The sequence below is a fragment of the Ornithorhynchus anatinus genome, chromosome 20 (genome assembly GCF_004115215.2).
Source record: "Ornithorhynchus anatinus isolate Pmale09 chromosome 20, mOrnAna1.pri.v4, whole genome shotgun sequence".
NCBI lineage: Eukaryota > Metazoa > Chordata > Mammalia > Monotremata > Ornithorhynchidae > Ornithorhynchus > Ornithorhynchus anatinus.
This window is the reverse complement of record NC_041747.1, coordinates 20,723,444-20,741,083: the sequence shown is the minus strand read 5'-3', so window position 1 is coordinate 20,741,083 and position 17,640 is coordinate 20,723,444. Positions and strand designations below refer to the sequence as shown.

At 41.1% G+C, this 17,640-nt stretch overlaps 1 protein-coding gene across 2 annotated transcripts in view; it reads right to left on the bottom strand.

Annotated features, from left to right (window-relative positions):
* Positions 1–4,260: 4,260 nt before the first annotated feature.
* Positions 4,261–17,640, bottom strand: part of PDGFD (platelet derived growth factor D) — a 127,833-nt gene continuing 114,453 nt past the window's right edge. For both annotated transcript variants that reach the window (XM_029048169.2, XM_029048170.2), the window contains exons 6-7: positions 13,122–13,336; positions 4,261–7,014 (exon numbers count right to left, since the gene is read on the bottom strand). In XM_029048169.2, the coding sequence (XP_028904002.1) occupies positions 6,886–7,014; positions 13,122–13,336 (344 nt within the window). In that variant the 3' untranslated portion in view covers positions 4,261–6,885. The remainder of the gene's footprint in view (positions 7,015–13,121; positions 13,337–17,640) is intronic.

Genomic DNA, 17,640 nt, shown 5'->3' with positions numbered 1-17,640 from the left:
CACGCATGTACATTTCTTTATACACAGCTGCTTCTCCCCCACCCCGCCTATAATTTATTTTCATGTCTGTCTCCCATGATACATTGTAAGAAATCCTGAGGGCGGAGACCATGTCTAACTCGACTGCATGCTCTCTAGCACTTCGAACAGCACTCTGCTCAGAGTAAGCACTCAATAAATACTCTTAATTGATTGTTTATAAACTCAACCGTGGCAGACTCACTGCCCTAACATCAGCACAGGAAATCCTGACAAGTTCTCAGACTGCATAGTGGTGACAAATCCACTTAAGCTTTAGTAAAATGTGGTGTATATGTCTATCTTCCGTACAACTCCACAGTCAGCCTGTATATCACACCGCTGCAGAAGCAAAGCTTGCACACCTTATCTCATCTCTTGCAGACCTTATCTTTCTACACTCTAGAATATGTCATCCAACCTTGTTATACTGTACTCCCCCAAGTGCTTAGTACAGTGCTGTGCACATAGTAAGCACTCAATAAATCCCACTGATGATGATGAAGTCAGTCACCTTCCAGACCCTCCATTTACAATCCCAGGACAGTGAGCATTGATCCAGAACCTTTATTATCGAGACCATCAACTTTCTTCTAATAAGTACCTTTTGGATGCCTTTATTATCCAAAACCATTATCATCATGATCATCAACTTCCTTCTAATAAATATCTTTAGGATGCATGACACTTCAATAGGCAAAAGACTGTCTCCCTGGGCTGGATATCTTCCTATTTCTGTGATTGGTTTCTTATCATCCGAAAGTAATGACACAATGTCTCATATACACCCTAAACCACTTCAGGGCATAACACGAATAAAATAGCTCCTGACGGAAGATGGAACTGCCTTTTTCCTTCTATTCTGTCGAACCGTTAAAGTGCACCATAATCAATTCTTACGGGTAGGTCCTCATTCTCAAAAGTCTTTGACGGGATGGAAGCTTACTCATCTCAAGACTGCGTCATCATCAGAAGGGCGTTGTCGTAGAGTAACAATTCTCATTATTTGAAAACTCTCAGGTACAATCAGGGAGTGAACTACCAAGGAAGCAGATACATCTTCCACATTTGTTTCTGCTGATGACTTTTTTTTTCTAAAAAGCTATTTCTAATCTTCAGTGAGTTAGCTATCAGAGCCATGTCATTTCTTTCTACCAAGCAGCCCCTCTGAGTCCTGTGAATTAGAGTTTGGCTTTTCTGGTGGTGTTCCAGTGACTTTCAGTCGTCTTGTGCTTCCTGAATGACAGTGATGGCATTTGTTAGGTGCTTACTATGTGCCAGGCGCCGTTCTAAGCACTGGGGTAGGTAAAGAATTGGGTTGGACCCACTTCCTGTCCCACAGCAGGGCTCACAGTCTTAATGCCCATCGTACAAATGAGGTAACTGAGGCCCAGACAAGTGGAGGGATTTGCCCAAGGTCACGCAGCAGACAAGTGGCAGAGCTGGGATTAGAACCCATGTCTTTCTGCCTCCCTTACCTGTGCTCTATCCACTAGGCCACGATGCTTCTCCTCATTCACTGATTCATTCAGTCATATTTATTAAGTGTTTACTGTGTGCAGGGCACTGTACTGAGCACTTGGGAAAATATAATAGAGTAATAAACAGTGACAATCCGTGCCTACAGTGAGTTCACAGTCTGGGTCCTCTTTGACCCTGAACTCATGCTGCACCCACCCCCACCCTTTCCAGTATTTCCCACTACATTGTAAGCTCCTTGAGGGCAAGAAATATCTACCAAACCTATTGTACTGTCCCAAGTGCTTAGTACAGTGGCTGGCACATAGTAAGTGCTTAAAAAATACCATTAAAAAAGGACAAGTGAGGTTGCCTAGAGGATCCAGGAGCACCGAGAAGATCAATCAGTAAATGTGCTGACTTTTTTGATGCCTCTACTGGGTGTGCTGCCTTTAAAACTCTCTCTATCTCAGAAAATAGGTTGGCTGGGTTTTTTGTCTGTTTCCTCCCATTCTGCTGCTCCCACATATTCTCTGTATTAAATGGTAATTGTTAAGGTCCTACTATTGTCTCAAACACTGTTCTATGCGCTAGGGTGAGTACAGGATAATCAGGTCAGATCCAGGCCCTGCCCCACATGGGGCACACGGTCTAAGTAGGAAGAAGAACCTATTTTTTTGCATTTTGTACGAGGATTTAGGATACAGGGATTATTGGAAGCCTAAGGGAATAAGTGAGGCATTGGACTCTCCCTTCAGTTGGGTAAGATTTTGGATAATTGGTGATTTGGATATGCAGAGGCACAGATCTTGTTTCTAAATAATGAACAATTGATACAGTATGTCCCATTTAATGACTGCCCCTTTTAAAAATGAGTGCATCTCATTTGAATTGGGGCAGTGTGCATCTAGAGTTAGAACCAGAATTTCCTTTGTGTTAATTTCCAAGAGAAAGGTGGGGCATATCTTAAGTGGGTTTTTTTTTCCTGGAAAACACATTGAACACAGTAAGATATATAGATTTTGTTCTGCAGACCATCAGTGTCCAACCCCTTTTAAGGAATTCCAGACCTCAGATACTTTCAGGAAGGAGACTGACTTTTGGCTCATCAGTGGCAGCACCTGCTACATTAGCCTTTATTATGGAATTAGAGCCACTTTTTTCCAACTGGATCTGCCATGAGGTTATTGGAGCCTGTTGTCTATAAATGAAATAGGTTTGTTAAAAGTCCCCGGATATGAGTTAATTTGTAAGAATTCAGACCAACTAATTTAACAGCAGAGGCACATTCCAACATTAGACATTTTCCTGGCTGTTAGGAGCAGTATTTTTCATTTTGGAATTTCTGTTTATTGTGTTTGAAAGGATACACAGTATTTGCATTTAAAACTTAGCATTAGAGTGAATTTCAATAAGCCAGTCAATTACAAAAGTTCTATCTCCCCCACATATTTGATCAGGGTTGTCAATAAACAAAATTGTATTTCCTAGGATTAGAGACCTGAATACTAATCTCTGCATTTTCATTTAATGTTGTATTAAGAGAACCCTGGGAAAGGCCTAGCAATTTAGGCATCAGTTGATATCACATTCCAGGAATAAAACTGGGCATGAGTATATGCCAGAAAAAGGAAAGGAAAAATCTAAAGTGTGTTTGTAATTTGATGATCAATGTGTTAAAAATGCTGTCTTGTTTTAAAAAAAAAAACATTTGGGGGGCAGGAAAAGTTCTTCGAATCCATCATGCTGTTGTAGTAGAACATAAGTAGCTCCTGATGATCAATTAATGGTATTTGTTGAGCGTTTACTGGGTGCAGAGCACAGTACTAGGCGGTTGGGACAGTACAATATGGGCGATTCGGTAGGCATGCTCACCAGGAGCGTTCCATCTTGAAGGAAGAATAGAAGAATAAGAGGTATTCCTCATACTGACTTTGCTTACTTTTCAAAAGTATACACCTATCCACCTCCTCTTCTCATTCCAGCCCCAATTTTGTTAAAACGAGAGAAAGGCCAGGGGAGGGAATTGTTGCACCATTCTTAGAAGCTCTGGTTCACTGACATAATGATGACAAAGAAAGCAGCCCTCTAGCTGGTTCTATTTTAGCAACCTTACTAGATGGCTAGATTGCATCATCTTTAGCACTTCTGGTGCAATAGACCCTGTTGAACAATACTCTCTGCTGGCCTGGCTGAAACAATGATCAGAAGTGATTTCATTAGGGCTAAAATGATGCCGTGTTATTGAAATGCTAGTGCCAAAGTGCCTTTAGTCCATGAAAAGAGGAAATGGGATTCTTGTGTGTTTTTTCCCTCCTCTTTAGGAGAAGGATGCCAGAGGAGAATCTATCACTTCAAAGTGCATTTGGGGAATAAACTTATTTTTATCTATGACATGGCTGGCAGGCAAAGGATAGTGTGGAAAACTGGTCAGATTAGCTATAGTTCAGCATTTTGAAGCTAAGTTCTTTGAAATCATACGGTCTATTTTATGTGCCGCTTAATTTCAAGCAGCTGAGTAGAGCTTGGGAAAATATGCTTGTCACATTGTATGACTTTTAAAGTCTATTAGAATGCTAAATAACCATTGAGCAGTTTTTTTTCCAAAAGCAGTATTTAATTTTCATTAAGATAAAGGACACATTACATGCTGTATAGAAATGCTGTGGGGGAGGGGGAACAAAGTTGACCTCTACACTGTAACAAAAATCCATCAAAATGCACTTAAAGAAAATGATCCACCTTGTAAGACTACCCTGAAAGAAAAACAATATCCCAGGCAAGTGAGAAACTCTGAAATATGGATTTATTGGAGCTCATTTTGAAATGGAATTTTACAGGGTAGGATTGTATTTCCTTAATGACAGTGCATCACATTCATTAACTGCCTTTTGAAAGCTCAATGGGGAAGAGATAAGCCAAAGAGAAAATGTAATAAAATATTCAGAAGAAGAAAGAGTGAAAATGCCAGCTTACATTTTCTACTCATAAATAAAAGTGGTTAGAGTATAAGCTCCTTGTGGTCAGGGATCATGTCTGTCAATTCTGTTAAAGGGTTCTCTCCCAAGCGCTTAGCACAGTGCTCTGCATTCAGTAAGTGCTCAAGAAATATCACTGATTGAGTGAAAATGTGATATTCCAGGAAATGATCGTGGCTGACTGCAAGGCTGAATTAGAAGCCTGGGTAGAGCGTGATCCTTCCTTCTTTACAGCCCCGAGGTGTGTTGTGTTTGTTTATGCTAGGTCGTGCCCCAGTTTGACCACTGACCCTGCTGGCCTCTGGTAGATGATGGCATACTTTCCACAGGGCTCGGGGGGCAACCAGCAGTGAATTAGACTAGTAGCCCATATGTACCAGGAACTAGCACTTCTAATTTTAAAAGGCTGCTGTGAGCTGTTGGATCCCCTCCGTGGCACCTGATTTGAGTCCTGCAGGTTTTATGTGATCCAGGATCAGTGGTGAAACCCCAACCGAATGAGACGAACAGCAAACTAATGCCCCCATCCTCTCATCTAGCAATGACAGCCCTGGCCCAGAGAGGGATGCTAGAATATATTAGGAGGTGGGTACCTTCCAGTACAGTTGAGCTCTTAATTTGGAGTACCTTCCAAGGTACTAGTTGTAGAAAAGCAGAATGCCCATCTGAAGCAGTCCCGTATCGGAAATGCAATGGCAACCTGTCTGTATTTTTTTCTCCAATTCATTTTAGACAGCTTTAACTCTGAATTAGAGAAGAAATTGGCTGTCCTTGTTGTTAGGTTGGAGACAGGAAGAAAAATGAAGGCTTCTTTGAACAACCCTGAAAAAAGTAATAACACTGGCAATCCTTGGTTTCAGTACTGCTCTTTAAAGAGACCTGCTTTGGAGGATGATAGATCGCTTCCGCTGCCCAGTTTCAGTCTCTCTTTAAATAGGCATTTGGGAGCCAGAGAGGGAAAAAAAAATATCATGAAAAGAATAGTTAAAAAAATCAAATGGTTAGAACTTTGAAATGGTACTGCAGACCTGAGTTGGTGTTAACGTGATATTTTTTTCTGTGAATTTGGTGATAGGGTTGATAAAGTTCAAAAAAAAAAAAACAGGGAGAAACCAGCATTATTGGATTCAGAAACACGGCTTTGGAATGTTAGGGGTATGAGATTAGGCTCCTATATCTCTGAAATTGTTTTTGTTAGTAAAACACAAAAGCTTTAGCGTTATAAATATCTTGTGCTAGCTCCCTCGTTTCTGCTCATGTATGAAGTACTGTTGTAAATCCACTTCCATAGATCTAATAGACAGAAACACAAACGCAACACACATAAAAATGAATCGATGCAGCTTAGGGAGAGCTTGAGCCTGCTCTTATATGAGGATATTTGGCCGTTTAATGTTCCATCCCATCTTCTGTTACATTTACAATCAAAGGCGCAACTCTCCTGACTTTCAGCTGCCTACCTTTTCTTCTGTACACCCGTAGCAGACTTAGAGTCTCGAAGCTATTCTGGAAAGGGACATGGTTTTGAAAAGAAAAGAAAAAAAATCAAAGCACTTGCATAATATTTAATACAAATAATTATTACGTTCTAGTTTAGCTTTTAAGGTGCTTCCTTTTCATAGCCTCTTCGACAAAATGAATGAAGATGAAGTTTTTTTCAGATGCTGGGGACTCAGCAAAATGGAAAACAAAAGCTATTATAAAAGGTCTAACCAAAGGCAACATCTATTTGTGAAGACTCTGGAGAAAGACTATAGTAATTATTGTGTCCAGTGGAAAGAGTGTAGTGCATCTCTTTACGAGAAGGCATAACTGTTCCTTTTGGGTGGCTTCTAAAACCTCAACTAGATTTCTCCTATTTTTCTACTGTATTCAACTTGGAGCCACATTCAGGAATATTCAGTACTTGTGACGTATAAGGTGCTCTCGACATTTAAACAAATTCCAGATAAGGTTTTTTTTTTTTTTTTTTACAAAAATAGGAGAAAGCATTTAAGTCTTTATGTCCCACTCTTCCCCATGATTTCAATACTACCCTTTTTTTCCTTAATGGCTCTATGGGAATGGAAGGAGCATTCCCATTCTAAGATCCAACGTATATGAGTGTTCGTTTAAACTGGGTACTCCATATCATCTAGCTATTTGCATATAGATGGATACAGATACCTCTTTATATATTATAAGGATCTCAGATACCGCAAATACTATTTCTAACCTTAACTGTATATTCTTGGATACAGAAATCTATGATAACACCTATTTAGCTGCCATGGCACTAACAAAGCTATTGCTGAGATTCAGCCATCGGTTTTATTCTTTGCATTGCAGGCGAGTAGCCAAGTTCAGTGGCCTATTGGAGAAGGCTCTCTTACTATCCCCTCCTTAAAACCAGCAAGGTGTCTTCCCTTTCAAAATCACGTGCCTATTTCCCTTATCGCGGTGGCCTGGAGCTACAGATACAATCGCAACGGTCGTGATGCTCCAACTGGATGTCCACCAAGCCCATGTTGTTCTTAGTTCTGCCCCTCCTCTTGAAGTGGCCGGGCTCAAACTTTAGAACCTAAAATGAGAAGATGACTTCCTGTTAGTCCTTAGGTGCTTCTTCTTCATTCCTCCCCCTACCAAGGACCTTGTGGTTAATTCCTTGTTGTGGAAATGGTAAGAAATCTCCCAGTGGACAGAGCTTATTCTTCCTCTGTCAAACTGGTATTATGATGATGATGATTACGGTATTTGTAAAATGCATGATCGTGTCTGCCAGCTCCGTTGTACTCTTCCAAGTGCTTAGTCCAATGCTCTGCACCTCGTAAGGGCCTAACAAATATCACTGATTGAATTGTCAAGCTCTGGTCTAAGTGCCACAGTAGAATCGAGTTAAGTTTTGCCTCCCCCTTCTAGAGGATAAGGTCCTTGTGGAAAGGGAACATGTTTGTCATTTTGTACTTTACTAAGCACACCAAAGGGGTGCTCAGTAAATGCTGCTATTAGTATTATTGAGAGCCTGCTTTGTGCAATGTGCTGGAATAAGTGTTAATGAGGTACAATGGGAAACACAGGACACATTTCCTGCCCACAGGAAAGGAAGACATAAAAATATTTGAGAATAGTGAGATCTGTAGACATTGACTGCTCAAATGAAAATACTTTTTTATGGTATTTATTAAGCACTTATGTGTCAGGCACTGTAGTAAATGCTGGGGAGGATACAGGTTAATCTGACTGTACCCACTCCATGTCCCACATGGTACTCATAGCCTCAACCCACATTCTACAGATGAAGAAAGCGAAGCACAGAAGTTACTTGCCCAAGGGTACACAACAAACAAGTGGCAGAGCCGGGTTTAGAAGCCAGGTCGTGTGACTCCCAGCCCATCCTGTTTCCCTGCCTTGATCTTCAACCTATATTTGATTGGAATGTTTTGTCCAACTGCATTAACCTTGTGGCTGAGAGGGTTTTTTTAAAAAAATCATTAGAGCAAAGGACACCCAATGATGACTCCAAAGACTAGAACAAAAATAGTGTTGGATTGAATGAGAAAGAACTGTGACACATCTTGGAGATACTTAGACAGCTAAGAAGCAGCATGGCCTAGAGGAGAGAACCCAGGCCTGGGACTCAAAAGGACCTGGGTTCTAATCCCAGCTCCACCACTTGACCACTCTATGCAAACCACTTAATATCTCTGTGCCTCACTTACCTCAGCTGTAAAGGGGATCAAGGCTATAAACCCTAAGTGGGACATGGACTTTGTCCAACCTGATTAGCTTGCATCTATCCTAGTGCTTAGTACAGTGCCTGACAAATAGTAAGTGCTTAAAATATCATTATCAAAGGATCAAAGCTCAGAGATTCCCTATGGGCCATGGATTTTTGTTTATTTTTATGGACTAATTGCATGAACGATTAATTTGTTGTCCCATCACAGCCAAACAGTCTAGAGAAGGACAGGTGAAAAGGGAGAGAAGCCATATACATTTTCTGATTGGCCTTCTCACGGCCCCACGAGAATTAATACTAGAGTGCAGATTTGGAGACATCTTTATACCACAGTAACCGATTAGGATTGAGATAGTTCTCAATCTTTACACTTTTTTTTAAACCCACTTGTTATTTTAGCCCTTTTGAGACCACTTTTATTTGGGATGAAGTGGAATATAATATTTAGGAGTCGCCATGTTCAATTTGACATAGGTCATTGCTGTACAATATTTTCCTTTGAGGATTTAGAATTCAGTTAGATGCAATCATTTAAGAAACCGTAATACACACCACAACATGATGGATTCTAACTGGGTAGAAAGTCTTATGAAAATGCATCTGTAAATAACTTAGGAAGCGTGAATACTTTAAAGTGCATGGAATTGATAGAATTGATTCAAAGCTCATACCGAAATTGCATTTAAATGAAAGCTAGGATGTTTTCATTTCTGTACAAATGCAAATAACTATTTTTCTTAATAAAAAACATAGCCATTTCTTCATCCAATTTAAGGTCCTGAACCTTGAACTGAATCAGACATCCCGACAGCACTGCAGAAAATTAACCACCCGAAGCTGAGTTAGGGATGTTGCCTGTTGATGGGTTAGGGAGACTGAACCCCCATAGATGTATTAATAATCCTTCAAATTAGAAATAGACTATAATGTCCAAATTCCCTTACACATTTTTGACCTTTTAATATCATACCTTGCTAGGGAGCTGAGTTTATGACAAGCATTCTCTACTTTAAGGCTTTAAAATGATTTACAATGATTGGAACTGGTAAAATCTGAGCCAAGTTGATTTGCTTTGCACAAAATAAGCGCTCAGTAAATACAACTGAATGAATTTGGCAAATGAAAGTGTATGTATGCTAAGGGATCTGGGTAGTTTCTAAATTAACAGACTTCCCAGCATCTTGGAACTATCCCTGTGTTTTATAATAAAAATGTTAATAATAATAATTGTGATAAGTGCTTACTATATGCCACATACTGTACTAAGTGCTGGAGTTGACACAAGCAAATCAGATGGGACACATGGGGCTCAGTCTTAATCCCCATTTTTACAGAAGAGGTTACTGAGGTGCAGACAAGTGGCCGAGTCAGGTTTAGAATCCAGATCCTTCTGACTCATGAAGAGGCATAAGCACTTTCCCAGACAGGACAGGAAAGCAGTGTTTGAACAAAGTGGAAATTGGGCCTCTTAGCTGGCTCATCACATTGTGTTCAAGCCTTTCACAGTATCCTTTCCATAATAGTCTTGAGTTCAATCAGAGGTATTTATTGAACACCTACCGTATGCAGAGCACTGTACTGAACGCTTGGGAAAGTACACTGCCACAGAGTTAGTAAACCCAATCCTTTAGATTCAGGTACCAAGTGTGGAAAGGAATAAGAAAGCATGACTAATTTTGAGGAAGCATAGGAGTGAAATGAAAGGAGACGCCATGGGATGTCTGTTCTATTACCGGAAACTACTTCTCCTCCTCCTCAGCTACTGAGTTGGGCGTTTATATACACGTCAATGCCTTGTGAAACTGTAAATTTTCATTTGCAGATATGATCTTAATATATAATGAAAAAGAATAGACTTGTTCTAAGAGATGTGTCTCTCACATGCCTATTTCCTAAACTCTGCTTTTGGTGCTGGAAAGTGATGGAAATTTGGCTCCTATTACTGGCGTATTACTCAACCATAGCTCGGTTCTTAAGGCTGATGGATTAACATTAACTTTGCTAAGCACAGCAAAATTGCTCAATTTTGCAAATTACTGCTTCATCGTGAATATTTAACTCTGATTCCTCACCTCAGCATCAATAAACTAAAGACAAAACCACTGCCATAAAGTCAGTTTGCTAATAATGCAATACTGTGCTAAAGAGCTATCTGCTGAGTTGGACTTGCGTTTCATTAGGAACCTATGAAAGGTTAGTATGACCTCGAGCTGGTGGCCGACACGAGGACACAAATACATATTTCACAATAAAATGTTCGAGGCCACACCCACTCTTTCTTTCATCAAAATGGGAAAATAAGAATAATCCTTATTTCCCTAGATTTTTGCTTGCCGTCATCCACTCAGGTTCACTAGGGTTGTGAACAACTGGTGCTTTTGAGGTCCATGAGTGAATACCTTTGAAGCCTAAGGGACTAGAAGCAAATCTGAGTTTATCGCTATCCTTACTGCAGTGGATGTGAGAGTGACTTGCTTTATTCATTCAGTAGTATTTACTGATCATTTACTTAATCTGTGGCCAGCAGTGTACTAAGAATTTTGGGAGAGCACAACAGATTTAGCACACATAACAAGCAGCAGCATGTTCTAGTGGACTGAATATGGGCCTGGGAGTTAAAAGGACCTGGGTTCTGATTCTGGCTCTGCCATTTGTCTGCTGTTTGACCTTGAGCAACTCACTTAACTTCTCTGTGCCTCAGTTATCTCATCTGTAAAATAGGGATTAAGACTGTGAGCCTCATGTGGGACTGTGTCTAACCTGATTATCTTGCATCTACCCCAGCACTTAGAACAGTGCTTGGCACAAGGTAAGTACTTAACAAGTACCAGTAGTATTACTATTGTTGTTATGTAGATTTAGAGAGTAGGCAGTGGAGAACACTTGAGAAACAGGAGGAAAACAAGAGAATGATGGAACAGTTGATGGAGAAACTTTGAAAAGTTCATGCCTGCCAAACCTGTAGGACATAAGTAATTATGTTTCAATATGTTGAAATCAAAAGCGTTTAGCGGCTAAGGCAGTGAAAGAAATGAAGAAATGGCACAAGAGTTACCCTCACTGGAGTTCTGTATGTTGCCTCTTTCCATTCTTTAAATGCTCCTGGGGTTGTCTCGGGCAGGGAAAGGACAGTTTTATAGACTGGAAAATTCTTGTTATCATCTCAAGAGTGCTCACCCCTCCTCGAAACTCATTTCACATCTCACCAGTAACTCCAAGGAGATGGGAGAAATTAATTTCTCTGAGGGAGGGCCATACTAGGTCCATGGCAAAAACCCAGGACTTGAAAAAGGAAGAATTAGAACTGAGATCACTCAGGATTTTTTCCAGTTGACCCCATGCTTTCTCTCATTTCAAAAAAAAATATCACCTCCTTGAAAAAAAAGTCTTCTGTTTATTTCCACAGAAAGCTGGATATTGTGGGCAGTGGTATAACTGCATCCCATTTTAGGGCAATTGAATTGAAGACATAGGTGAAATCTGATGCATTCTTTTGTGAATGGTCCTCTCTAGCTCACTGCAATCTTTCCCTCTGTGTTCGTAGTAGATATGGTAAATGTGAAGTGGTAGAGGTAAAGGTATCTTTACACATGCTTATAATTAATCAGTGGTATTTATTGAGTGCTTAACTGTGTGCAGAGCACAGCACTTAAGAGAAATGCTTTTAAGATAAATTTCTATGGGATGTTCAGCTGAGGCTTTTTTCTTTTTATTTTAAAAAAGAAAATTTTGTTTTGAACTCTTTCCTCAAGTGTGACTAAACAAAACCAGAATAACCTGACTTGGGGGCTAGCAGCTAGCTAGCAGCTGCTGTTGGTAGAAACCAGAGTGGAACAAGCAAACAGTGAATGACTAAGCAAGGGAGAATTTGATGCAAGACAGTTTGGGTTTATGGCCTTCCGTGACTATTTCACACTGTTTTCTCAAAAGCCCAATGGAGAGGTTCACTAGAGACTAAGATGCGACACAAAATGAAGTAAGGAACACTATGAGAACGTCCAACAAATCCTGGGAATTAAGTGCTCTTACAGTCAATCATATATATCGATAGCTTACTCTGTGAAGAGCACTGTACCACGGGCTTGGGAGAGTACAGTATAACAGACACATTCCCTGCCCACAATGAGTTTACAGTCTAGAGGGATGCTGTGACAACTACAGTTTATTTCGGCTCCCTCCTTTATCTTAACACTGTCGATTCTTCCACCAGTTTGACTTTACACTTCAAAATCCTGGGTGTTAGACGTGGACTGACATCCAACCAAAAGCTTATTAGGTCTAACGAAAATATAGAAAAATATTTTTTTCCGAGGCAGGGGAGAATTTCTGGGCAAACATGACTTTGTTACACATTTTTAGGGGAGAGGTGATTTTTTTTTGCCTAGCAAACTATAATACGAGCATGGTCGAGAATAAGCTATTCTGGATCTATCTCTGGCCTGACACAGTTAAGCCATCTCCTCCTGCAAGAGAACCCTCTCAGAAGAATTCAACACCGAGTTCAACCTAAAGGCACACAAGTCTCCTTCACGCTTCCCAAACCACTGATGAGGGAGACTAAATAAACACTTGTATTATAGTTTCTTTGGCCAAAAAAGTTGCCGCTCCCCTAAAAATGTGTAACAAAGTCATGTGTTTGCCTAAAAAGTCTCACCCCCCCCCCAGAAAAAAATCAAAGATATTTGTGTTAAGAGAAGCTGCATGGCCTATGATAGAGCATGAGTCTGGGAGTCAGAGGACCTGGCTTCCAATCCCAGGTCTGCCACTTATCTGCTGTGTGACTTTGGGTGGGTCATTTAACTTCTCTAGTCCTCAGTTACCTCACCTGTAAAATGGGGATTAAGAATGTGAGCTCCATGTAGACTGTGTCCAGCCTAGTAGCTATCCCAGCGCACAGTGCTTAACCAATTCCACATATAAAAATGGGATGAAAGTGAAGACTGACATACCTCGTGGAACTTCTTCACCGTTTTGCCCGAATTGCATGTGCAGGATCGCCAGTTGGGGGACCCACAGCCACAGTTCCCGCCACAGCGCTGGACGAGGAGGCAGCGAGGGAAGAAGACGACATTGCTGAGCTTCAGCTCCTCCCGTAAATTGACCGAGTAGTTCCTTGGAGTGCAGCTGTAACGCTTCACATCGTCGTTCAACCGATCCAGGTCAACTGCAAGGCAAACATTTTTCGGTTATGGCGGGAAGGGAAAGCACGCCAGGCTAGGGTTAGGGTCTCCTGGGCCAAATTCTGCCCACCTGAGAATTCCATTTTTAATAACTGTGGTGTTTGACAATGGAGTAGTCATTCAATCTTATTTACTGAGGGCTTACTGTGTACAGAGCACTGTACTAAGTGCTTATAATAATGAAGGTATTTATTAAGCACTTACTTTGTCCCACGTGGGGCTCACAGTCTCAATCCCTATTTTAGAGAAGAGGTAGCTGAGGCACAAAGAAGTTAAGTGACTTGCCCAAGGTCCCACAACAGGCAAATGGCAGAGCCAGAATTAGAGCCCAGATCTCCCGTCTTACAGGCCTGTGCTCTTTCCACTAGGCCACACTGCTTCTTGTGTCACTTTTCTCATGTGTCTATCCAAAATGATAAAAAAAAAAGTTTGCTTTAACCTGTTACACGACACACATCCTTACCTCATTTATCATGCAGATATGTTGGAGGGAAGAAAAAGCTTTCTGTAATGTAAGGTAAATGTTGAAAAAAAATACAATTCTCATTCCAAACCATGATCTAAGTAGAATTTGAAACGACTGAGGGAATATATATGGTGTTCAAATAAACATATCTAACTGGACAGAGACATTTCACCAATAAACAAGCTGCAGCAAATGCCCATGAGTTCATTTTCACTAAGCCAAGGTGGAAAAAAAGAAAAATGGAGAGAAAAATATTTTACACAGTAGGTATACTGCATCAGTTCATGGAATTCCATTATCCTGGGCTGATGGAGAAATCAGAATTTTGCTTTGAAATACTGTTAACATGCATGCCTTTTTAAAAATCATTCTATTGTTTTCCCAAGGATCATCTGTAAAATGGGATTCAATACCTGTTCTCTTTCATTCTTAGACTCTGAGTCCCATGAGAGGCTCAGACCTGAATAACTTGTATCTACCCCGCTGCATGGAACAGTGCTCAACACATAGTAAGTGCTTAATACAATAATGATAGCAAATAACAATAGGGTTGGTAATATTCCCTACAAGGGAAGTAATTCATATTTTGGAAATACGTATAGCAAATGGGAGTTGGATGAACCAAGAAAGTATATTCCAAGCCTCCATAGCTCACAGCTGAGCCAATCATTTTTATTAACTATATTTTTTACTGCCATAACAGATCAACTAGTTATGGACTTGGGGCCATGCTGCTTCTCTTCTTCTTAGAGAAGCAGTGTGGCTCAGTGGAAAGAGCACAGGCTTGGGAGTCAGAGGTCATGGGTTCAAATCCCAGCTCCGCCGCTTGTCAGCTGTGTGACTGAGGGCAAGTCACTTAACTTCTCTGTGCCTCAGTTACCTCATCTGTAAAATGGGGATTAAGACTGTTAGCCTCATGTGGGACAACCTGATTACCCTGTATCTCCCCCAGCGCTTAGAACAGTGCCCTGCACATAGTAAGCGCTTAACAAATACCAACATTATTATTATTATTCTCTTCTCTCCCTGATTGCCAATTTCAAACATTCACTCTCTTATGGTGCCTTCCCTCTAGCTTCAAACATGTCCTGTCCTTAAAAAAAACCTTTGCCAGATACTACCTTCTCATCCAGTTATCATCCAATCTCCATCCTCCCACTCTTACCTCCTGCACGGCAAATTTGACTCTATTCCTTCGTAATCCTCCTCGTCTCTTCAGTTACCATAGGCACTTTGGTCGACTCCTTTCTCCTGCAAACATTACCTAAGCTTTTTTTTGGGGGGGTGGAGTGGGGGAAGATATTTGTTAAGTGCTTATCATGCGCCAGGCACCATATTAAGTGCTGGGGGTAGACACAAGCTAGTCAGTTTGAACACAGTGTCTTTCCAACAAGAGGCTCACAGTCTTAACCTCCATTTTACAGATGACGTAACTGAGGCACAGAGAAGTGACTTGCCCAGCATCACACAGCAGACAAGCGGCTGATCTGGGTTTAGAACCCAGTTCCTTCTGACTCCCTGGCCCATTTTCTTTCCACAAGGTCACATTACTCTTTTCAGTTTGGATCCAGTCCCTGTCTTTCATTTGCTGATGAGGAACTTGAGGCACAGAGAAATTAAATGACTTGCTCAAGGTCTCACGACAGGCAAAAGGCAGAACTGGGACTAAAACCCAGGACTTTAGACTGCTAACCCTGAGTTCCAAATGACTATGCTATCTTCCAACTAGTTCTCCAACTGGCGAGATCTATTTACTAAGAAACCTTAGAAATGGCTTTTTTTCGGTCTTAAGATGATTTTACTGTGTGTGGAGTCCGTTCGACATTCATTATTGTGGTGATGATAACGGTATTTGTTAAGTTCTTACTATGCACCAAGCAACTAAGCACTTGGATAGATGCAAGATAATCAGGTTCGACACAGTCCCTGTCGCCTTTGGAACTCACAGTCAAAGGGGGAGCAAGAACAGGTATCGAGGAAACTGAGGCACAGAAAAGTTAAGCGGCTTGCCCAAGGTCCCAGCAGGCTAGTGGCAGAGCCAGGATTTAGAACCCTGGTCCTCCGACGCCCAGGCCCGTGCCGTTTCCACTAGGCCCTGCTGCTTCTCGTCCAATATAACACAATGAACTATACAACTCAGTCTTTCTTCATGCATCGATGCTCTGATACCACTAAAAAGTAACCAGCACTTGGTGTGATTGATGTGAAATCTCTGTGCCTTACCCGTCAGGGGAGTGAAATCACTGAAGTACTTCATTTGGAACTAGAATTAAAAGGCTCGTTGCTTGAATGCAAATAACATCAAGGGATTATTACAAAACTTTTGCAGGGATAAAAGTACCTTCACCTTTAGACTGGGAAAGTACCGTGTCCAATCTGCTTAGATTGAATCTACCCCAGCACTTAGCACTGAGCTTGGTCCACAGTAAATGTTTAACAAATGCCACAATTATTATGATTAGCATATACTTACTTGATTTATTCTGCTTTATCCTCTATTGTTGAGTTCTGTTTAATTTCACTATATAAGCCACTGAGCTGACCCTATATTCTGCTACTGGCCTGTTCCCTGTCCTACGATGTATCGATGGAAAAAAAAAATGGAATCAAGAGGTTAGTATGATGAGGAAATGGAGCAACAGAAAACTTAAGTGACTTGCCCAAGGTCACGCAGCTGGCAAGTGGCTGAGCCAGGATCAGAACCCAGGTCCTGAGACTGCCAGGCCCATGTTCTCTCCAAGAAGCAATGCTGCTTCTTAGATTTGGACTTTAATTCCTGGAGGAAGGAGGAATTTGGGTTAGGAGCTGCATAGAGCGTTCTTTTGTTCTTGTTTTACATGTGGTACTTTTAAATGCCAATACACACTGGTAAGGATCTTTTGCTTCAATCTTTTACTATCAGAAGTAATAAAAAGGATAATGAACAGATATCTCTGCCTTAGTCCAGCTGGTGACTTGCTCTTGGATCATTTTTCAAGCCCAGCACAAATATGCAATTTAGGAAAACTATATATCATCAATTCATCTCGAAAGACTTAAAGTTCACAAACTGCCATTTCATTTTGGAAATGGCAAGGCAATTTAGTGCCATGACTATTAGCGCTTCGTTCTGTCTTAATACAGTGATTCTGAAAGAGGGTCGTCTCATAGCCCACTGTACTGACCACCTTCAGCGTGTCTGCCCCTTCTTTGATTGTAAGGAACATCTACCATTTGTTTCTTCATTGTGTGATCTCCCCCTTCCTGACTGCACCTTTGCAATCGTGGTCCCATTGCATGCCAATTTTCTGGAATGTATCACTAAAATGCAATGGGCAAGGGTAATAATAATAATACTAAGAGCGGTATTTGTTAAGGGCTTCCTATGAACCAGGCACTGTAATAAGCTGTGAGGTGGACACAAGCAAATGGGGTTGGTCCTCGCCCCGTCCCATGTGGGGCTCCCAATCTCAATCCCTATCTTACAGATGAGGTAACTGAGACCCAGAGAAGTGAAGTGACTTGCCTAAGGTCACAAAGCAGACAAGTGGCAGAGCCAGGACTAGAACCTATGATTTCTGATTTTTCTTTAGATATTTGCCATAAACTTTCTGACCAAATGTGATTGCTGGAGGTCTTAATGTGTAAGTGAAAGAAATGCGTGATTTCAGAAGTGTCTCTCGCCCCATCTGAGATCTGCCTCCTTTGGGAGGAGAACTTTTTCTAAAAAAATAGTGCTTGTTTAGAGGTTACCATGTCCCAGGCATTGTTGTAAGCACTGGGAGAGATTCAAGATAATCAGGTTGGATACAATCCATGGCCCACATAAAGTTTCTTCCTATC